General features: G+C 54.9%; 1 protein-coding gene across 1 annotated transcript; it reads right to left on the reverse strand.

Annotated features, from left to right (window-relative positions):
• Window positions 1-10,080: 10,080 nt before the first annotated feature.
• Window positions 10,081-22,467, reverse strand: LOC122385064 (protein FAM43A-like). Its single transcript, XM_043373050.1, has 3 exons — window positions 22,123-22,467; window positions 17,095-17,282; window positions 10,081-11,521 (listed from the first exon to the last, which is right to left on the reverse strand). The coding sequence occupies exons 1-3, from the start codon at window positions 22,244-22,246 to the stop codon at window positions 10,751-10,753; spliced, it is 1,083 nt and encodes a 360-aa protein (XP_043228985.1). The 5' UTR covers window positions 22,247-22,467; the 3' UTR covers window positions 10,081-10,750.
• Between the last annotated feature and the right edge of the window lie 1,313 nt (window positions 22,468-23,780).

Below are 23,780 nucleotides of genomic sequence, written 5' to 3' on the forward strand. Positions count from 1 at the left end.
CTCATGTCTTTCGGGCCTGAGGCCATTTGGGAGAGTGCAGCTGGATGGAATGGCAGTTTTAGTGAGGGTTTTATGAAGATGCAATTGAATATGCTGAGAGCTAATATGATTGAAACTGTCATTATCAAACGAAGGAAAAGAGATACGAATGCGAAATGTGATACATGGATTGGATATGTCGTTTGAATGAATGCTCATTGAATGGATGAATGAACGAATTAAGATTAAAAATGTGGCTGAGATGTGCCGTGCTGTTTCCAGTCATTGAGCTTGATTGACTGCACGTCAGTTCTAAACGTTATGTTTGGTGGGCCGTGTAGATCATATAAACTGCTTCAGCCGAAATCTTCCCACAGAAATCAATGGTAATAACGGGGGCTAGAAAGCCGTTAGGCTACGGTCGGCGGCATGCGACCAGTGAACAATGGCACGGAGAATGGCAAACATTTTCAAGAATCGCCCTTTTTTACGCCAGGATTACTCATCAGAAGCAAACGAAGTTTTAGAGAATTGCACTCACTTCCGCCTTTTTTTCGAAAGCTACCAAAAGTTATGAAACTGTCCATAAATTGATTAACCACAGGTTATGTTACGGACCATGCGAAGGAGTCTTGAACCGCACAACAGAAAAAGCAGCAGCCTTTATAGGAATACGAAACTAATCCCCAAATCCAGGTGGATTTTGCTGTTTGACAGGTAGTTGTTAGAGAGCACTGCCGTCGCTACAATAGATGGCAGGCTTGTCGCTCAATCTTTCAGTTTTCCTTCATAATACTAGTGTTGATTAACCCTCGCCCGCACATGCCATTTTCCCATCCTAGAACGCACATGGGGGGGGGGGGTGGTTGCCACCCCCCCCGCGCCATTTCGTTCCTGTTGGAGATAGAGCTTAGCAGTTAAGACCAAAAAGATTCTTTGGGAAGAGACGAATCCAATGATACCCAGTTTTACCTTCTCAGGTCAATCATTGACCTTCCAGGTCAGGTCAAACTAAAAAATATTGCTGTTTTGGGTCACCGTTGGATATCAAGTGCGCTGCTTATCAAATACCGATGACGATGCTGTTTTCTGGTGCCAAGCCAGCTAGAACCTCTTTGTCACACTATCCGACCAGAATTTTGCTGCTGAGGTCATTCCAGGTCAAGTTAGGTCAAGGTCAATTATATGTGTTTGTATGTCTGTGTGTGTCTGTGTGTATACTGATGTGTGCAACGATTGTTTTTGGGTCCATATCACATGAAATCATGATCTGAGAAGCTTTTACCAAAAATGCAGTCAAAAAACTTCACAAAAAAATAAATTCAGCTTGCCTAAAACGCAATTATCTTAGATGACCTAGGTTGACCTTGACCCTGACCTTGACCCCTGTACATCGTCGAACAACATGTTCCATGATAGGTGGTAGGTAAGACTGGCAAAAAAGGCCGAAATCAGGTTGTCAAAAGCTCACAAGGCCCATGGCAAACGCAAGATGTTGAGAATTGGCCATTTGGGTCATGACATGACCTGAAAAACAAGGTCATATCTCCGAAACCAAAAATCACAGAAACTTGAAATTTTCAGTGGACATCAAGAAAGGATAGACGAGCAGCTATACGAAAAATCAGCCTTCTAGCTCTAAAAATGTTGAGTGCAGAGCAGAAAGACTGCCTGGGGGGGGTGGCAACCACCCCCCCATGTGCGGGCGAGGGTTAATTCGGCACAAGCTGCTGCCCTGATCATTCGCATTCGACTGGCCAGCTGGCAACTACATTCATTCGAAATCAAATTTTGGAAACGTGAAAAGAGGCCGAATTTATTGACTTAACTTATCATACATATTGCTCAAAACATTTTATTATTCATGCACAAACACGTCAACGCGGACAATCGGGCGCAAAAGCGTAGCAGTCGTGAGCGTAGCGAGCGTAGTTGACGAAGGCGCGGATGTGATGCTCGTCTTTGGTCTCCGACGTTTTTTTTTGTGGCTGGAGTCAAATTTCATTCATTTCATTAGTGACACTGTGTCGGCGCTGCGAAGGGTGCAGGTGAGAAGGGGAAAATAAGGATAAAAGCATCCATAACTGTTTCAATAATGCCCCGGATTTTGAACTGCAGAGGGCTGCGATTTCGCTTCATAGTGTTTGAGCTTTTAGGGTGCCTTTGTGTTTATTTTTGTACTTTTCTCTCACGGATCGCCTTCGGTGCTGTCGCCTGACACTGCCCAATTTTGCATAATTGGATTTTCTTTGACCGACTGGCGACTACCCACACATGTCCCTATTGCCGTTTTCGGTGCCACACCGGCCATGTCAGTTCCGAGTTTATCGCTTGTGTTTTGTAATGGATTCGCCCTCTTACAGCGTGGCCGGCCTTGTTGTTTGATACCGTCTTCTATGACCGCAGGGCCTTGCTGCGAGCCATCTGCAGTCTCCGATCTCTCCAGTTTCCAGTCTCCAATCTCAATCATCTCCAGTCTCCAGTCTCCAATCCATCCAAAACTCGACCATCCTGATCGCGGACGTGCGATGCTCCTTTGATGCTAAATATCTACTCCAGAGTCTCCAGACCAACTGAGCAGCATTGGTGAGTGCCTACCCGTTCGAGCAAGACCTTGCTCAGCTGGTGCAAATCTTTTGCTGCGTTGCTTCGCCTTCCACTAAGTCATTGCCACATACTTTCGGTTACATTTTTAGTTGACTGTCTTCTTTAGCGCTCTCCGCTACCATATAAATCTGCTCGCACTTACTGCAATCTCCAAACCACGAGAATATCACGGCCCACAGTCCGTGAGTCGTCAATCTCGTCATTTGTCGAACCGCGGCTCATCTGATAGTGCAGCGACCGGGCTACGATCAGGGTGCGTCGTTATGGTCTCTGAGGAGGCAGTAGGTATTGGCGACTGACAGGTTGTGGAACTGACTGAGGCCATACAACTGCGTCATAGCACAGCTTTAAGACAAGAGTGGGGGTGGGGGAGGGGAGGGTAGGACCGGGAAAGGTGAATGGGTACGTCCGTGGTTACAGCGGCTCTGGATGCTGCCCTTGCAATTTATGTTTTTCTTGTTTTGAGATGGCGGCGATTTTCGTGTTATGTGATCGGTGCCTACCTACCTGCCTTTGTTGGAGCCCTCAGCCCGTTCTAAGTAAGAATTGAAGTTCCTAACTGCATCAGTCCTCAGGTGATGCGTGGTTATCCTCGACCGTTTTGAAGCACTGGATACCTATAATGTATACAGGGTGGACCAAAAAGGATGGAAACATTTTAAACTCGTATAAAACATGCAATTTTGCATGCAGGTGACTGAAAATGATACCAAACGAGAGTACATTTTGTGGAAATTCATAATGACATCATGCTCAGCTGCTTTCTCTCGTTTTCAGTCTCTCACAGTAGATATTCGAGGAGACCACCTTCGCGAGACAGGCACAGAGCGGCCCGCCTGGCGGCTGACGCGATAGCCCGACGACACAAGTCCTCTGGTATGACTCGCACAGCCTTGGTGATCGCTCTCTTCAGGTCACTAAAGCTTACAGAACCTTCTTTATAGACCTGACCGGTGACCCTTGAGATGACCCTACAGGAAAAAAATCCATAGGGTCAGGTCGGTTGAGCAGACAGGCCAGTTCCACTTCGGTTCGAGAGTGGGAGCGACATGGCTGACCTACCAAGCGACGCTAAAGAAGTTCTTGAAGTGAGATCAAGCGACGTATGGCAGTATCTTGGACCTCATGTGGCTCCAGCAAGGCGGTGCGTCCCCTCACATAGCAAAACAATGCTCAAGTGGATCGAGAACCACTCAGGTGACCGGCTGATATCCCGCGGTGCCAGTCGGAACTGGCCCGTCTGCTCACTTGACTTGACCCTTATGGATTTTTTTCCTGTAGCGTCATCTCAAGGGCTAGGTCTACAAAGAAGGTCCAGCAGGCCTCTGTGGCCTGAAGAGAGCGATCACCAAGGCTGTGGAGTGGAGTCATACCAGAGGACATGTGTCGTCGGGCTATCGCGTCAGCCGCCAGGCGGGCCGATCTGTGCCTGTCTCGCAAAGGTGGTCTCCTTGAACATCTACTGTGAGAGACTGAAAACGAGAGAAAGCAGCTGAGCATGATGTCATTATGAATTTCCACAAAATATACTCTCGTTTGGTATCATTTTCAGTCACCTGCATGCAATATTGTATGTTTTATGCGAGTTTAAAATGTTTCCATCCTTTTTGGTCCACCCTGTAGTTGGCATATGTTTTAAAAGTTAATGCTTTTTATCTCGCATCAATGACTATAGCATACGTTCTCCATTGAGCAAGCAGACTGGAACTACCAAGTACCAGTCATATATATTTTGCGTCTTAATTAGCATATCAGCTTTAATTGTCATTGCGACATATCACCGGTTGTAGGATTGAGGAATGCGGCTAAATTCAGGCCGACGGCACATATAGGTCCGTGTACCCGTTGTTTCAAACTCGGGTTCTCGATGTCGCAAAACCGAATATCTTTCTGTTATGCAGGCAATTTGCAAGAGGCGGTCTTATTTCGTTTTCAGTGTAAACGATCCGGACAATCGATTGCATTGGTTTCGAAATGGACCTTACCTATTCTCTAGCCTCTGCACATTTGCAATGGAATCACTCTTCTGCAGACTGCAACGGTCCCTACAACGCGTCAAAAATACTGCTGTCAATTGGGTTTTCTTCACCAGACCTGCCCCCAGCTAAGAGACATGTGTAGCACTTAACCATGACAGCGGCAGTAGTATCGGTAGAGTGGCGGTAGCGGCGACCGTGCGGCCACTCTCAGCGGGGAGCCGGCCCGGCCCGACCTGACCTCGATGGCACATCCTGCTCCGTTCGCCTGAGTCACTAATTGAAGCCAGACACTGCGGCGCCGCACCCCGCCAGAGGTGTCTGGGAGCGGAACGGACCTATATTCGCAGCTCCCTATAGTGGGGAGCTGGAGACTGGTCACGGTAATCGGATTCGGTGTCTGTGTTAGCAGTAGGCACTCAGTTTCCACAATTACGATGGAGACCGAGACTATGTAGTTGTTGATTGCCGATTGTGTATCCTTATGCAGCATGTATGTATTTGTATCCATTGTATAAATCCATCCATATCTATGGATTTATACAATGGAATAATTGTCTGGCTCCATTCTTGGCAGGATGTGCCAAGAATGGAGCCCAATCTTATAAAATGCCGTACTATTCTATTCACGGCATTTGGTAGCATTGACAGTCATACCAGTGCCGACAAACGGTTATCCGAGTTGACAAAATGATTCTTTGGACTATCAACCTATACGATGGACTGAAATGCGTGAAAACCATTTTGTATTTGATAGCCGTTTTCTGCAGCTTAACTTCAGCCAGTGCTGCCATATCCATTTCACGGCGTTTATAAGATTGGGCCCATGTGCGGTTATTCTCTAGACATTTACTTTATTAGCGGATGGATTATGTTTAGAAGTCGCCCTATTCGACATTGTGCTTGATATTCCTGCATTTTTGTTTCGTGAATTCATCCCACTATTTGTTCGGGGCCTACTTGAGTGAAACAGAAGCTCATATGTTACTTTGATGCTCAGATCGACTCTTGAATCTGATGGTTTATGCTAAAGCGGCACGATGACTTCAAAGCTACCTACTGAAGTAGACAGAAAATGCCAGCCCATAATGGCATCGATCTCGAGCTGACTCCACGCAGAGAAATGATATATGCCTGCTCAGTCGGTGGCAGTGATCTATCATGGTCAGCCTCGCCCCATGGTCTCCCCTGTGCGGGCAAAAACCTCATCGGCGATGCATTGTCTGATTTTCGGTGGCCGCCGATCCCATCAGAGCCGGTTACGTATAAGGGCGTGGCCGTCTCCCCCGCTGCGATCGCTCGTGTTACCGGGACAGGTCAGTACCTATCGCAGTTTCTTGACAGGTTCAGGGTATGCGTTATCTCCGTATTGGCAAAAATAGCCTGGTTATCATAACGATATCTGACATCCGTAAGAAGTGAGAAATTCGGTCTAGTGCGGTTTCTGGGTGAGAGGGAAACTAAGGAGAAATTGTCCGGTGATATTCAAGTGCGAGTCGTCTGCCGTCCTATCGTCCGTCGAACCGAATGATAATGACTCCAAACTAAGGATGTTTGTGGGTCGACCGATGATCAGTATGATAGTGGGAACTATTGTATCCTTGTTCCGATTTGGTAGACCCAAACTGCCAATTTTCCACGGTCTTCCTCCGCCCTCGTGCCGCCTCGTCGACATCGGTCAATCACAAATGCCCAATCGCGGCGACTGTGGCGCACTTTTCGCCGTAGCCTGCGCCGAACTAGACGCACCGCGCTCAAGGTAAGACAATCGTGGCGCGGCGCGGGGGGCAGGAGTGGCCGGTCAAGGCCCGCGCTGTCGTTAGACTCGACAAGGCCCCTCACGGCGTGAGGCACTTACGGGCCAGACGACGGGACAGCGGGCCGCGCGCGGCGTGTTGTCACAACAGGTGCGCTGACCGGGCTCTCCTGTGCCCCGGGCGCCGCAGCTCTGCGCGGCCGGCGGGCCAGGTGAAAGCGTGCCGCGTGCCGCGTGCCTCGGCTACCGCTGCACTGTGGGGTTTTTATCGATCCTAGCACGAATTTATTTATATCGCATCCTCCGCTACCTTAACTAATTTTATTTCACCTTCAAATGGTTAGGCTTAGGGTGTATGGTCCCTGACAACATGGTTGGCTCCCCTGCTTGACCCCATCCCTCCCCCGCCCCCTCCCCACGGACTTAGCACCGAAGCGTTTTCGGTTAGCAATGCATCGTGGGCGTGGAAGCGTTAAAAAAGTAGAACGAAACTACAATCGTTTTAGAAGTAGATATTTGTTCATGTCTAGCCCAATCACCAAAAGGCATTTCGGGCTTAACCTTTGCACTTTGTTAGTCCTTGCACTCAAAGGGGGAGGGGGTCGCACAGACTTCTGTCCTCGACTTTTCGCATACCTACTAACTCAAGCAAAACGTGGCGGATCACGACGAAACTTTCTATACCTTCGATTCGATCAATGTTACTCACACACTTAAAATTTCATGACCTTGACCTTAATAAAAATTTGACCTGTGACCTGTTTCACCAGACCATGTCAGGCTGGTATCGATTTGGCGCTTATCAGCGCACATTATCGGCGCGTTTTCAGTCTTGTTGTGGTTGTTAACTCTCCAAGGTATGAAATGCTGTTTGTTCTTTGCATTTTAAGGTCACGTTAAGGTCAAATCAAGGTCATTTTCCTTAGATGACCTTAGTTGAATTTTTCAAGTTATACGATTTTTCTAGATAAGTGCTTGGAGCTTATTTCGAACTTAACACCCATTTGAAGATTTAAGTAGTTTTGGTGCCTAACGGAACATGCTACGAAGCCGTCAAAGGTAATCGACGCCTACCTTCTATGGATAGCCGGCAAGACACCTACTGGTCGGGCTTGACCTGACCCGGCCTAGCATGAAAACATCATCGTTGATCAAAACTAGCTTGAAATTCGTGATTAGCACCCCAAAAACCTCCAACCTCACTTTACAAAGTTACAACATTTTTCGATTTACCTATATCAAAGCTCTGTACTGAAGTTCAATAAGGTGAACATTGGCGGCGATAGCCAATAAAATGGACGCAGCGTTGCAAGGGTGTTGTTGTTTTGTTCAAAAAGAACATTTGGCGATAGAAAAATAATGTCAACATGGTATCACCCCCTTCCTCCCTCCTCCCAACTCCTATACTGAGTACTGACCGGAAACCCCTCAGGCGGTGTGCTGCGGTCGGGTAACCCGCCGCGGCGCGGCCCGGCGGGGCGTAACTAACCACGCGGCACCGTCTGCTTTGACGTCTCATAGTGACTGGTTTAGGCAAATTTCGGCAAAAAATGAGAGCTGCCCCCGATGCAGAAATTATTGGAGAGCATTTTGATATACATTTCCACGCGTACCACCGCGTATCAAACTTTGTAAGGCAATAGTTTGCTTGTCAACTCTCTGAATCAAGAAGCATTTTAACATTTTTAGCATTTCGGTAAAAAATTACACATTTGGATGAATTTTGGAAATTTTCGAGCATACCATCATCTTCCTTATAAGTCAAAGATAATGAAAACATGTCGCAACTATAACCTGCTGTTCAGGGAAACGAGTGAGAGGGCGTTTTATTGTAGTGTGCTTTTTCGCTGTATGCAGGTAGCACGACGCTGGTCAGGACGAAGCTACACTTTGAGAGATTTTTTGAGGCATAAGCAATCATTTTACAGACGTTTTAAGGTGTGATTCGGATGCGCTGGACAATTCTACGTAGAATGAATAACAAAAAAGTGGAAATCGAAATACTTTGACTTGCCACTTAATGCGTGCTAGGATGGCATAAGTCCCCACGGTGCGCTGCTGCCTGGACCGCCGCGCTGGTGGGCTTGTAGTACGCACACCCCGCGCCGCTGTCGCCGCCGGCAGAGCCACAGTCTCCGGAGCAGCCGCCCCGATGTCGGGAGATACGACAGACCCCCGACGAGTCGTCCCTCCGCCGGCTATGTAAATTTCCCGCCGCCTGTGAATGAATCAGACACCGCTCGGCGCACCGGTGCCTGCCCCGGGCGGCGGACGTGCATCGCTTGCGAAGTGCGTGTCCTCTACTGGCCGGCCGGGCCGTTCTGCGAACATTCTAACGGCCTTTCTGCGCACATTCTAACGGCATCTGCGCAGTCTCTGAATAATTGGATTGTGAGAGTTTCAGCTCTACGGCATTAAAACTGAGAGCGTCACTGTAGCGCAAAACTCGTCATCGTTATTAGAGCCGTAAAGGTGACCTTTGCGCTCGGCTGTCGCTCCACATTCCGGCTCTAATAACTCTCTTTCGCGCTTTCCTATCCGGGTGTCTCGGTCGGCTGCAAACCGACACCGTTCTCTGCGGCGGTGTCGATTACTTTCCGTCCGTCCGTCCGGGGGGTGCCGGCGCTGTCGGCGCGTGTCGCCGGCAGGGACAGCGCTGCGCCGGGGGAGTCCGGCCCGGAGGCGGTGCTCCCCGCCGAGCCGCGCTGATCATGACCTAGAAACGGCTCCCCAGTGGCCTTGGCGGCCCGGAAGCCGCCTGGGAGCCGGCCGTCGACGTGGGAGTGTTCGCGAGGCGGCCGGGAGCGCGCCGGAAGCATCGCTCGACTCTCTGAAGGGCGCCCGGGCCGCGGGCCACGGAACACGCCGTCCGCTGTCACCTTCTGAAAGGGCTCAGTGGCGGCTCGGCACGGGACAGCCCGCAGCTGAGCCGTCGGTCAGGCCGAGACGACCATCGCCGGGCGCGGCGCGACCATCAATGAGAACCGGTCCCCGTCGGCGCCGGACAGGTTTTCGTCGAGGAAAAAGCGTCCGATGCGGTCGCGTGATGGCATGAGCGCTGTGAGGACGCTGAGGGGTATCTGCTCGCCTGGCGGCTGGGTGCGGCGGGGCTTAGGAGGATAAGACCCGTCAGTGCCTGGGTGTGATGAGGCCCCGACCGGGTGACACATGGCACCATGAACTGCGCATTGTTGGTGGCCTGATCTCCATTTATGGCCCATATGTGGGTATTTTTGGTGCGTAGCTCGTATCCTCTGTATGCGTAGAGCACACACACACGCCCTGTCCAAACATCAGCCGATGATAGTTATCTGCAATCTGCATCATACAGACCAAAACACCACTGGAAATCCCATCTATCCGCCCATCCGTCCTCTTGGGCTTCCCGTCCGTCGGCCTGTCCGTTTGTCCCATCCCGTTCAGTCGGCCAGTCCAGTCCGGCGGCCGGCCGGCGCGGCGCACAGCCGCGAGACCGGTACGTTGCCATGAGGCTGCCCCGGTCATGGTGGAGGTCACCCGCTTCAGCCGACCGCTCCGTCGGCCCTTCACTCACGCAGCGATGTTGCGAAACGCAGCCCGGAGTGCATTGCACTCGCAACATAGTAGTGTGTGGATCGATGGCAGGCTGTCTTCGCCGCGGCGGTTAGCTCTACTCCTTAACTCGGTCTCATTTGTGATTCTCTGAGCTGATATTGTGGTAAAATAAAAGTGTGTTCGCATTTTAACGGTCTTGATAGAAATCAAGCCCAGTGAAAGAGCATGTGCGATAAATAATACTTCATGTATTTCATTGCATCGACACTGATAAAATAACTGTACACTGTTACGCGCTTGTACTCCTACATTAGTTGTATCACATCTCATAGATAGCACATTACATACACACGATAGATAATATCTTAGACAGCCAGCGAGGACTGCGGCGGCCTCTCGCGTCATCCCGAGTTTCACTGTCGGCTGCGTCAGACCGGAGTCTGAATGTGGGCGAACGGTGTGCCCGCTGGCGATGGACGGCTCAGCAGAGCAGTGAAACAAGGATGAGCGAAGGCGCCAATAAATAGCACGGCGGTGCAGCGGGCCGACTCGGCCGGCGGCCGGTCGGGCTGACCTGTGGTGACCTCAGGTCGGCCCGGCCGCCGCCGACCGTCCGGCCTCGCTGCCGACCGGGGACTGCCGACGCGTCCTGGCCGCCTCGGACAGCCCGAGAGCGGCCCGACCCGCGACCTCCCGAATCCGACCGCCCGACAGACGGCTCGGAGTGAAGATTTGGCACGCAAATTCCTCGAGCGTCGCGCGGCGCCCCGACAACAACGAACGACACCCGCACAGGGGCGGGGGCGCTGACTAGACTGCGCGCGACCCAAGAACGGTCACGCGTCCGCTTGCACACAACATCTCAACACAACGACGACAAGCGACCGGCGCGGCGCCCTCAGGCCGCCCTCGTCACCTCCTCCGCGTAGCCGCTCTCGTCGCTAGCACTGTCATCGATGTCATCGTGCGACGCGCGCGTCCACTGATGGTGCATGGCTTCGTCGTCGAGCCGGCAGCGCACCTGGAGCCGGCAGTCGTTGAGGCGGCGCTCGACGGGCGAGCCGCGGCGCACGTGGTAGACGCGGCACGGCCCGTTCGACTGGAGCAGCACCGTGTCGGTCGTCTCGCAGTCCGAGTCGGCGGTCGGGTCGCTGGGCACGCTGGCGCCGCTGCGCTCCGAGCCCGTGTCCGACTCGGTGTCCGAGTCGGCGCCCGAGCCGGCGCCCGCCTGCGGGTGCGAGCACACGCTCGGCGGCGGCACCAGAGGCTCGCTGAGCGCGCGCGGCCGCGGCGGCATCGCCGACTGGTTGGCCGCGCGGCGGCGCTCCTCCTCGCGCGCCTCGCTCTCCTCTCCGTCGCGGTCCTCCTCGATGCTGCTGAGCTTGGGCGCGCTCTTGCTGCGCTCCAGGGGCGGCCGGTAGTTGGCGCCGCCGCTGGCCAGCGCCACCTTCCTGGCCGGGGTGCTGGGGTACAGCACGCTCACCACAGACAGCCGCGCGTTCTGCCGCAGCTGCTTCTCCTTCCTGAACTCGACGAACGCCTGGTGCAGTTTCTCGGTGAGCAGTCGCTGCATCAGGCGCGCCTTGGTCTCGGAGGAGCAGAGCACCGCGTGACAGCGCAGCTCCGGCTTCATCTTGCGTCCCTCGTGGCGGTACACCCAACAGAAGAGCTGCGGACAAAGGAGAGACCAGTCAGAATCACAGCGCTGGGAACTGTCGGCGTCTAAACAGTCGGCACTCAGGCAATGGCGAGAAGCCGGCGCGCGTGCCTGGGAAAGTGTCTCAGCCAAACAGGTACGGGTCTGAGCGCAGGTGGTGCGGACGGACATACGGCGCCCGGTGTCCGGTCCCAGTGTCCGGATTGGACAAGACGGGCAAACGCAGAACAGGATTGACAAGAATGCAGGGAAAACCGGCGCGCTTCAAAGAATGTGTGCACTCTCAGGTGGAACAGGTATGAACGAACCAAGGACGGGCAGATACATCTGCTAGAGAAGTTATGATCTAATCAAACGAGGATATTAAAACAGAACACATCACGACTGAGCCCTCGAGTGTCGATCTCACGTGAGACGGACCAACAGCAATGGTCAGTGGAGAGGTCATGACATGATGATGATGATGATGGTTTAGAGGATTTGCCTTTGCAACGGCTCCTCCTATTCTTTTAAACTGTACTTAAGCTATCGCGCTATGAGTTGGTATGGGGTGCATGATAGTATTGAGCTCTTTTTCTTTTTGCCTTCTATATCTTAACTTCCACATGCTGTATAGAATTTGTTTCTTATCTTCCATATGTTTCCTATTATCATCAAATAGAAATTTCATAATGACTTCTTCTTTATCTTCCCAGTATGGCTGTTGCAGTTCGGGACATTTCTCTCTAATCTCACTCAATATTGGACATTCCAACAAGAAGTGTTTTAGATCCTCATTTTGTTCATCACACAGAACACAGTTTGTTTTCTCTTTTGTAAACCTCTTCCTAGAGTTCAGAGGGAGAGTGTTCGTTCTTGCTTGAAAGAGGATTCTTGATTGTGGGGTGTTGTCATATACATCATCTTCTTTTACCTTCAGTTTCCATCTCTTGTATATCCTCAGACTTGTTTTGGTCTCTACTTCCTCTTTCCATCTTTTATCGTCCCACCTGATCATATTTTGGTTAAGTTCTTCTTTCTTCAAGTCTCTCAGGTCTTTTTGGCTTAGGTTTAGCGTTTCTAGGTGCGCGTTTATCATTTTTGCCCATTTCGTACTCTTCTCTTCTAATTGAGTTTCTATTACTTCCTTCAATAGTTGGTTATTTCCTTGAAGAGTGCATATGCACATATGCATTAGTCGAAACTCGTAAAACGGTCGTGTTCAGTATCGTGCGCCACACAAAGAGATGCTCCATCATTCGTCTGACGAACCAATCGATTTCAGCCTCAAGGACATCTACGCCTGAGGAGTTTGGCCTCACTTAACCATTTAACCAACGCCTCAGCTCCCACGATCTTAACGTCTCACCACTCAAGTTTGATCACTATCCTAAGGCCCTGAATCTGTCCAGCTACAGTCGCACACTGCATGCATTTCCCACAGCTTTTGACACGTTCCACCCATCAACGATTCTCGGCGGCGGCTGGCGGCGAATTCGGCGTTTCTCGGCGGACCACAGCGGCCTCGAGGTGGGGGCGACGCCCATACATAGACAGCCGCACGCGACCTTGGTCGCACCTTTCGCGGTGAGGCGTGCGTGCTCGGCGCTCGGGGTGGTGAGCCGCGGCTCGCCGCCGGCTGGCGGACCGGCCCGGCCTCCCCGGCGAGACGGGACAATGTGTCACCGGCTCTGCTCGGCGCCGGCAGACCGGACAGCCAGCCAAGGAGAAAGTCCCGGCATGTGGCGAGTCTGGAGCGAGCGCGGAACGACCACTCGCCCGCCTCCCGAGTGCGGACGTCTCGAACTGATAGAGAGGAGCATCAATCCACCTCGTGCGACCGGCGAACCGAAACGCGTTTGTCGAGCGGGCCGTGACGGCATGTCAGTCGACCAGCCGACCATATGGGGCGGGATAGACGACTATCTTTCCAGCTACCAGCCCACTCTGGTTTAGTGAGAGGTGGCGCGGGGCTTAGCGCAGCGGCTCACTGCTCATGGCGGTCGACCTGACCTAATTCTGAGGCCGTCACGGTGAATAGATACGTCTTGTGAGGCCGGAATGGAATAAAAACTCGCCGGCTCATGAATTTCTATGCATGTGATTTGGTCGCCGGACGAGGCAGGCGCGACTGGCACAAACCATGGATTGGACAGCCAGATAAGTTGCCAAACGTTTGCTGAATATCGTCTCGCGTGGGGGACATGTAAGCTGAATGTTTGTCAAATGACTGCTGAGTGTCTGCTGAGTGCCGGTCGTTGAGTTGGGCTGAATTAGGCTAACGGCCCACAGCCTGTCTCCGACATATTTACACTGTCACAGCCGCCTGTCTCCGACTGATATTTTCACTGCTACAGAGTCCGGACATATCTCCGCGCGGTGGTGCTATGCCGGCCGAAAGCCGGATCTCGTGACTCGTTAGGCGAAACAGCGCAGCGGCAGATGGACTGCAGTCTGGTCCGAGTCCCATGAGGAGGGGGACGGGAGGCCGGACCAGGGACCACACCATCGGCGAACCGGTCGAAACTGGTCGGTGGCGGACCGATGGGTTCGGCAGTCACGGACAGACGGACCGGGCCTGACGTTGTGCCGGTAAATACGATGGCTCGCCCCGGCGGAGTCGGTCGGTCCGTACCAGTCAACTGACCTATGTATATGATCGGCCAAAACCCGACGGCCATGGATGGGTACGACCGCCCGCTCTCCGGCCGAGCCACACCGTGCCAGTCAGCTGACCAGACGGCGAAGGTCCGTACCAGCTCACTGACCGGACGGAGCTGACTGAACAGTAGTATCGGCCGTACCCGAACTGTGCCCGAGCCGAGCCACGACCGGCACCCCGGCACTCGTCACGTCCGGCTTAGTACGGCCGCTCCGTGACCGCGGCGGCCGCTCGTGCCCGGCGTGGCCTCCTGGCCGCGCTGCCCGCCACCAGGCACAGCCGGACCGACTGAATGGTGCTCGAGCGGCGGTGACTCAGGGCCGGCGCGGACACATTTTACCCGCGCCTAGCACCAATTTGTCGCGCCAGCCGTCCGCACGATTGGCTGCCTGCGGAGTGCCATGGGTGCCGCCGCGTCGCCTCATGGAGGCGAAGGTTAACTCCGCGCCCTGCCGATCATGCCGTTGAAAAACGTCACAAAACCATCAAGGTCTGGCAAAACCATCGAGCGCGGGCGGTGACGGCGGCGCCGTTTGGGACCGGGGATATTAGGAGCGGGCGCCCGGGGCGGCTCGTGGTCCATCGGCGTGGGCGACTGACGGATGATGCTCTCAGCCGGGCAAGGTCCTGGCTGGGTGTTTGTTGGGCCGGCGCCGGCCCCGACTCTGTTGACAGAGCAGACAACCACTCCCCACAGCCGCGGGCGGACCTGACGTCAGCCAAATTCCGTTGCGAATTTGGTGTCGGCGCACCGCTGAATCAGCCCCAGGTGGTCTCTGCACGGCCGCTGGACAACAAACACCAGACACGCTATACTGACCAGTGCAAGAGCACTGCGCTATGTAGGCGGATGTGTGCAGTACATACTTGTGTCAGCTAACCGTACCTGGCTGTGCCAGGCATACGTCAGAGCGATCGAGTATCGGACATGGTTCAATCATTCTGAGCCACGTCTGATTGTGCCGTGCAAAGCTCACACGTGCACAATCAAATATCAACACCGGCCGTAGCTGCGCATCAGGCGTCAGCTAAGCCCTCGCTCCTGCCGGTACGGCACTCCCTCGGTGATAGGCGCCATGAGCCTACGACTGTCGTGCTGCTGTGGTTACAAAACCGGCACCGCATGACGCGCCTGACAACCGTCCCGTACCCAGGCACCACCGGCCCGACGACTCTGGACGTCTGATCTGCGCTTCAAAACCACCCGCCTGGGTGCATCTGCACCGAGCTGATGCCAAGCCCGCTTTCCGCAGCCGGTCACATCAGTGGCCGGTGTGCGTTTGATTCTGTCGGCATGACGACAGATCTGCGGCCGTGCATCTCGTGTCTGTCCCGGCTAAACGAGCACCGCATCCACCTTGATCCCAGTCATCACAGCGAGGAGAATGTTGGCAGGCGCTTTGGTCCGGCGGGCTGTTTTATGACACAAACTTGGCGGACACGGCCCGCTCGCACGGTACATTTGAATTGTGGTTCTGCGCAGGAGTCGGCTGCCGCCCAGGGACCGCCAAATGTCACGCAACATTTGTGGCCGCTAAAGTAAACCGACGGCTAAATAAAGTCGAGGATGACGGGGTAAATTTAGCACACGCCTGGCGCTGGCTCGTTCTGGAGCCTGTCATTCTTGGCTAGTGGTGTGGCGTGCCCGTCATTAGGTGGTCAACGGTCACTCCGCAGGGTGACCTAACCGAGTCTGGCCGCCCGCCCACGCGGCCCCAGCGGGGTGCAGGGGCGGAGGGTGTCGGGGCCGATCGAGGTGCCGGCCCCGCCCTCGGCTCCAATCAGAGCGGGGTGCCCGCCCACTGACCGGTCACAGAGCGGGGCGCGGCGCGTCGGCTCTGATCGTTCTCCGCCCACGCCACCTCCGGCAGATCAAACGGCATCGAACACGCAGCGCGCCGCTGCCCGACCTGACCTACATGCAACGAAAATAGAGCGTGCCAGTGCCACAACAAAGCCGCGCCGACGCGCCGCTCTTCGTGACCTTGCAAGTGCGCAAGGACGACAGCGCCAAGGTCTGGAGTTTTCGGGCGCGGCGCCGCCCTGCCCGCAGGCTCGCCGACGGTGGTATCAGAGTTCTCCATCACATGAAGAGAGCCGGTCGACAGGGCACACCGAACCGACACGGACCGGCCGACGAGCGAGCTCGCTGCGGCAATATTACCACGGCGACGCTATCGCTGCGCACACACAGACACGCGGCCCACACCTGGCAGACACGCGGCACACATGTGACTTACGCCGACGGGAGACTATGGCCCCCTCGAAGTCGTGACAGGCTGATATTTACCTGTACGTCGGCAGAACGGACAGCCCCGGTCATAGCGCGTCGGGGACTGCGACGGCTGTTCGGCCACTAACCCAGCCTTGCGATCGATCGTGGGGCAGCCCCGCGAACCGGGAGAGGCGGCTCGCGGCTCTGAAGCCCGGTGCATTATGCGCTCAACTCTTCCGTTCGGCTCTCTCCGGCTCTCAGTCTCTTGTTGCTGTCCGAGTCGCCGTCAGCCAGCACAAGGCGGACGGCGGGCTCTTAGAGCGCCTGTCACACCCGAGGTCAGGTGGAGAGGGACGGCAAGTTAAGGAGCCTATCACAGGGCCATAAACCAAGCCCTACCGGTCGCCGGGCCGGAGCCGCTCACCGATTGCGAATCAGCTGAAGTCAGCATGACGCTGCCTTCCTAGCTGCAGAGAGCAAGGCCATGACTTCCCCGAAGGGAACGGGCCCTGCTCTGTCTCGACATCAGCCAATCACCGGCCGCCTATCTCGAGCACGACGCTGATGGAGTTAACGTCTCCGGCTCCACAACCTGTTGTGCCGAGTCACGCTCGGATAGTGGAGTACCTCACGAAACATCGCGCGCAGAACACAGCGTAGGCAGCGACGCGTAACTCACGGCTCTCTGCTATAGGGAGCAGGACTTCGCTCGTTGCTACGTCAGCTCACCTTAGGGTAGTTGGGGTGTGCGTAGGCGTAGGTGACCCGATGACTCCAGTACTCGGTGAGACCGTGCTCCCGAGTGGTGGCCTTCAGACCGGAGACCGCGATGGTGACACGCATCTCGATGTCGGGTTTGGTTGACTGGCAGTAGTTTCGCCACAGCGTGGCCAGAGGCTTGTCAACGCTGCCACTGCCTGCAACACAAGGGACAACAATGAGCGTCAGCTGGTGGACGGCGAAAGGAGTCTCCATAGTAGATTACAGAGGTTTTGACACGCACGTAACAAAGCGTGTTGCGTTTGACGCTACACAACAGCTGTTGAATTCAACATAGTTGTTTTGTCAGTACTAGCGGGGAGCCAGTAAACAGCCAGGACCATCTCGCCGTCTGGGCTCGACATTAGAGTCGTGGCAAAAACTTGGAATTAGCGACGGGATAATCCAGCGTCACTTCCGCGCCATTCGCGGAAGTACACCGGTGTGCCTTGGAGCACATCACGCCATACGGGGAGCTGGCCTTGAGCCGACGGGTGCTCGAGAACACTTCTTGGACACCTCCGCGGGCCGTCCCAGGACCACCTTCCGCATCTCGGCGCACTTCCCAGGCAATGACCTCTGTCTCGGGGTGCGTCGCGCCAGACGGGAAGGCGTGGGTGGCGTGTGAGGCGCGGCGGGCGAGGCCGGTCGCGTGTCTCGCTCACACCCCGCGGTGGCGACAAACACAGCGAGGTGACACGCGGCGGGAAGTAGGCACACCAGGAAGTGAGACATGGGAACTGGCTCCTGGCTGCCCACGCCCAGACTCTCCAGAGCAACGTTCGTCATTTGACCGAACACCTGGCCGCTATGTGCGCTTTTGGGACCTGCTGAATAAATTTATAGACGCCCGAGGTCGCTTAGCACCGAGGCAGATGAGTGTCGTGGGGTGGTTGCTGCTGGTATTAACACACATGAATGACAATGGCGCTCGCGGGACGTATTTCCCACTATGTGATGGATGAGATCATCGAAGCGAACGGACAGGTGGGCAGCCGCGCGAGCCTGTCGGATCTCATCGGAGCCATCGTTGGACAATGGGATAAGCTCGCCTGAAATGTTCAGCAGGACGCACGCACCGAGACATGATTTATCTCTGTCAGGGAATATGGACAGAAAGTTTCAGAGAGCTGAGTCTCGTGCCGTGGAAAATCAGATTACCGGCGACATTTCCCTGACATCATTGACATTCATGAACAGGATGTAAGAACAATCACGAAGTGCAATTATGCCGCCACGACACCCAATCTCCCACTGCATTTCAACTTCAGCCGCATACCAATGGTATTATGACCTATCTGCACCGTGGGCTTATCGCCAAAGTGCGGCGGCACGCCTCTTCACAACACTGCATACGGCGCGCTGCCGCCTGTCGGCCGCCTCTGCAGCGCTGCAGGCGGGTGCCTGCAATCCCAGCAGCAGAGACGTGCCCGGTTACTCGTCCGACTGCATTCTGCCCTCTTGCGCGGCGCGCGGCACGGTGACCGATTGGACGCTGGTGTCGGAGCCGGGCGAGAGACGGTCGATGTCGACCGGCGACAGTTCAGGGCGACGTACGGCCCTGTTGTCGCCGCCGGTCACGCCGAGGGTCGCGCGGCACGGCGCCGAGGCGTGCCACTGTCGTCGGTTACCACACCGACAAACGGGGGCCGCGGTGAGGCAACACGCCCCTTTGGCGGTGAGGCAAGGGGCGGATCGGTAAACACGCCGGTGTCACGAGTCCGAGCGGCAGCTGCCGTCCGGCCATTCACGAGAGGACGCAGACGACGGGCTCGTGAGTGTCGACAGAGTCGGCTTTGGTCACGAGCGTGACTCCCGGCTTAGCTCGGCGTGTGGCCAATGCCATGGGCCGGCACAACCGCCGAGCAACGGCTCATAGCGGCGTGCGGGTCGATCGGACGGCCGATCCGTCACCCAGAGCCTCGGGTCAATAGGAGTTGCCAGTTTGGCTGTCAAATAAATTGGCCGAGACTGTGGGATACCGCGCCGCTTCGTGCCTGATGCGGCTGAAGAGGTACCCAGAGACAGTCTGCAATATCTGCCTCCGGCTGGTTGCATGATTCATCGATAGCCACTCTGAGGCCAAATCAATAGCGTTCAGGCTTCCTGTCTGGAATAGGTTAAGCCAGTCTGGATGAACCCAGCTGGTAGCTGTCATTGAGACTCAGAGGACCGCCCCGGGGCGCGGAGGCAGGTGGACATGAACCCTGCGCCTCTATTTGTAATTCAGGAGGATCACTTCCTGTTCAGATCGCGAGATAGCGGCACAGATCGGGAAGTACTATCCGGGACTGGTTTCAGCCGCTGACCTTGCCAGAGCGGACATTTGACCGTCTCAGGACGACAGTCTGTTCCCATGAGCAGCTCAGAGGCACCGGTGCTAGCGGGGAAAAACGCCTCGCCTAGAGCTCATCAGTGTGTTTGTCCTCCCGACTAGCTCAAGCAGTCGCCGGGAAGGAAAGTGAGCACCGGCTCACCTTGGCCTTGCGCGAACATGCCGAACTGACTGCCTTCCGCCTCTCGAGGGGACGCGGAAAGTCGTTACGCACTCGGAAAGCGGGTCATAACTGCGCAGCACCGCTGGTTCTCGTAGCAAACATTGCGCTCTCGCAGCCAACAATATTTACATTTTACACCATCGGTGCTGTTGCGAACCCACACTACTGCGTAGCCCAGTGCTGTTTCCAAGGCCTAATCCGACGTACCACAGCCCGCTGAGTCTGGCCCTCGTGACCACAGGCCTGTATCTGCTCACATCTCCCCATGTTGACCGCCCGACTCGCCACGGCACGGCACGGCTTCACGGGGGTGACGTCACGTCCGTTCTGCGAAGCCACATCGGTGACGCGAGGCTTGCCTTTTCGGGCACACAACTCGCCCACCGCCCGACTGGTCAGCGAACTGAGCGTGCGTGGGACCGAATGACCTGCCGAGCAGCCAGGCGAACGTCCGAGCGAGCAAATTGAGCGATACAGATGGCTTTGGGAAGCTCGACGGCGCGGTGAGACGATAAAGAAGACTTGCGTCACCGAAAACCTGTTGTCGTGAGAGCGTGCTCTGATGCTCGGACGATACGACGGCGGCACCACGACAGGCGCGGTGGGACGAGCGGCCGCGCTGCAACATTGACATCCCGGAGAGCACTGCTACAAGTACAGACCCAGGTGGCCTCTGTAAAATGGAGTACGGCCCGCTGAGTCCGTGCTGAGCAGATCATGTCCCATTCAGTGCCGATTCATGGATCACAGACAATGGACCGCATGAGACGATGAGTCAGTTCTGGTCAGCTGCGGGAGCGATTCATACTTTGCAAACTAGATGAGTGCTCACTTTCCGACGTGAGTCATACCGTGCTTTTCTTTTGTTGGCTACGTTCCGCTGCATTCTGCCATTTTACGTGTGAATCACTCGCCGCAAATGACAGGCATGACTCAGGACATACATGTCTGATGTCCTTGTAGGTACACAGCCGACTAGTTTTCCCTCGTCAGCAACACCTATTGAATGGACTGCCAATGATGCATTATATAAGCATGGCCTGTCCTTTATCAGTCCGTAAGTAGGTGTAATGGAACTAATGAACACCTGGCAACCGTTACCTACGATGGAACAATCAGTCGTCTTGCGCACTCTGCAGCATTCCCGTTCAGGCCCCGCAAAACAGATTTCGTTGGGCTTCGGTTAAAAGTTCTGCCCGTCGTCTGTATCACCACCCTTTTCGCTATCCTTTTTCGATGTGATGTCCTTTTAAAAGAACTCTTAGCGAACTCATCCGCTATGCTCGTCTCCGTTCCAAATCCTAACCACCACAGCAGCTGGTTCGCGGCTCCCCGCACCAGTCTTCGGCGACCACCCCGCTGCGATCGCCTCCTCCATCCAGTCGGCTCTCTGCGCACGGTGCATCCCCCACCTGGCCCGGTGCATCGTCTGCACCGTGCACACGATGCACACGGTGTGCACATGACAGGCGGCAGCCGAGCGGACCCGCCTGGGGCGGACGCCGGCCGGCGTTATACGACCGGCCCTAGCGTCTCTCTACCCGGCCCCCGCGGACCAGCTCGCCCATCCTGTCCTGATCACCAGGCGGCCGATTTACGGGCCAACAACTCGTACAAGCGCCGGACAGACAGCCCGAGGGCGGGAGAGTGCCAGGCACACGATGATGCCGCCTCGATGCGCCTTGACCCAGCACTCGCCCAGCTTGCACAAAAACGTCGCACCTAAGGCTTGAGCGATGTCCATATAGATCGATGTGGCGTGTTGCTTTTGGGCGGTGAACAATACAAGGGGAAAACTGGTGCGGGGGGCACCACCAGCCGAGTCGGCCATATAAAGGCGAACACGTGACGAGTCGATGGAGTCCTCGGAATTCGAGTGGCACATGTGCCGCTGCGAGCGATATGACAAAGCCCACATTCAGGGCAAAGAATTGCCACAAACGAGCGTTCGTGGTCGATGTAAGGCACTGCGCGCGATGACAACGGGAGCCACAAAGAACTGACCTCACGAAACGTTGATACAAGTTTCCTGCGATTTGTTGGAATGCCCAGTTCAAAAAAGATTTGCGGTTCAGCCTTACCATCAGCGTTGAGCCAACATTGTCAGTATAGGCCACTTTCACCTTGTGCTCGTCGGTGGTCAGCTTTAACATCAGGAGCAGTGTAACGTGTAACTTTCCAAACAACCGCATGCGATCCGCGTTCCAATTATGCTGGCGAGAAAATGGCGCCCCATAACCACCATAACTATCTCAGCATGAGGCTGCCCAAGGTTATTACAAGGTTGAGGGTTCGCGTTATGTAACTCACAAAACCTCATAGTATGTGCTATTGTCTTTTCAGGCGCCACGCCCAATCGAACTACAGAAAAGAGAGTGGTTAGCCTCCACTTGTCTTCTTCCTACTCTACCACACTTTCCAATTCTATGATCAAATACTACTTACTGGAGCTAGTTTCTAATCCGGGTGATGTCAGATGTGCGGTCGCCTCTCGGCTTACCTTTGGCCCACTGGGTGACGGTGTTGCCCAGGTAGACGGTTTTGAAGGTGGGGTCCTCCTCGGTAATGTCCACCGAGTTCTTCTTCCAGCGGCGCGTCAGCCGCGACATGAAGGAGCTAGCCATCTCGGATCAGGATGTCAGTCCGAAGACGCCAACGATCGAAATCCACTCGCTGTCTTTGCAGACGCGTTCACAATTCCTTCGCTTCACTGACGCTGGCTTTCTCACTGCGTCGCTCCGGGTTCGTCCCGAGAACTTCGCCTCACTAACGTCTCTCGTCGCTTTCGCTGCTCGCTCGGAGCTCTCGACCGGCGTCGGTGGTCGTGGCGCAGTAACTGACGACCGCCGGCGCGCCGCCCGCCTACCTGGCCGAGCGGACCAGCAGCGCCGCAACGGTGACGTCACACCGCCGCCCACTTCAGACCGGTGACGTCACACAGAGTGTCGCGGCTGGAGCGACTGGACGGACGGCGGCTCGAGATTCGGCTGTCCTTCCAGAGACTACGCTGTTACCTAATCTCACCAGCTGACAGCGCAGAGTTCTGCGGAGAAAGGACAGACGGTCAGACGGGCAGCGGTAAAGGACGGTGGAGATTTTGGCTGGTGAACCAAGCTTCAGACCATATCCCTTAGAATTCAGACCATGCGCTAACGGGACGTTTCACAAAGCTCAACTTATTAGGGTTTATTGACTTGCTCTAGTGGGCGGCGCTTTTCGACATATGTATACAAGAAATGCGTCGGGCAATCACGCCAGCTCGGTTTCCATGGAGGGGACATGCAAGTCCCCGAACTCAACTCCACTGATGGCGACGTGCCGGTCCAATCCGGTCCGGTCTCAGCAGGAAGGTCCGGCGTCAATGATGGGAAACTGACAGCACGAATCACCTGACAAAGCCGCCGGAAGCCGCCGTCACGATCACGGTGACCGTCCAAGGTGGTCGGTGTCCGGGCCCGGGCCGACTGGGCAGAGGAAAACTGACAGCCGTCGTGCGGCCCACGGCCCACGCGAACCTATTGCGCACGTCCGCCTCCCTGTGCGTTATGGAAGAAACCGCCAGAAAACGGTTTGGCGATGGGCAAAAAGTGGCGCGAAGACTGCTTGTAACAGGACACTGACTCATACAGGAGCGGCGGTCTGCGAGGGCAGTTAATTGACTATCGCTTGCTGCAATCAGTGAAAATAGTTCTGTGCGGTCGCCGTTGCTTTAGGAAACGTTGCTCGACATGCACGCATAATTCAGTTGTATGCCGAAAGCTAGAAAAAGTCGTGTTTTTGATGATCCGCTTTATGGCTTCACGCGACTGATGCAAATAAGCGTGAATCGCGACCAAGTGGGGTGACACGTGGCTCTTGTCTCGCAACGATAAACAATCTTTATCGTCACACATATTTGCACATTCTCCAGAACTTCGTCTAACAATAGCGCCACGGCAGCAGCACAATAGGCTTTCGTTCGCCCAGCTGTCCAGACATCAGAAAGCATTCCCATAGCGCTCGACTTTCGGATGGTTTCACTCAGATTGTGAATGCTCTTTACAGTCCAAAAAGCCGGGAATGTTGCCGCTATATCTGGAGCATTCAACCACCCGTGGAATGCACCGTCAGTTTCCCATTGCAAAACCCGAGAGCTCCCCTAATCGTGGTCGGCGGTGA

This window comes from Amphibalanus amphitrite, unplaced genomic scaffold (genome assembly GCF_019059575.1).
Source record: "Amphibalanus amphitrite isolate SeventyFive unplaced genomic scaffold, NRLGWU_Aamphi_draft 000206F_arrow, whole genome shotgun sequence".
Lineage (NCBI taxonomy): Eukaryota > Metazoa > Arthropoda > Thecostraca > Balanomorpha > Balanidae > Amphibalanus > Amphibalanus amphitrite.

Excerpts from the sequence above, each read along its gene's own strand:
- LOC122385064 (XM_043373050.1), bottom strand. The coding sequence starts at position 22,246 with ATGGCTAGCTCCTTCATGTCGCGGCTGACGCGCCGCTGGAAGAAGAAC. Across the intron at positions 17,283-22,122 it reads CGTCACCCAGTGGGCCAAAG|GCAGTGGCAGCGTTGACAAG; the intron begins GTAAGCCGAGAG and ends CTTGTGTTGCAG. Across the intron at positions 11,522-17,094 it reads CACACCCCAACTACCCTAAG|CTCTTCTGTTGGGTGTACCG; the intron begins GTGAGCTGACGT and ends CTTTGTCCGCAG.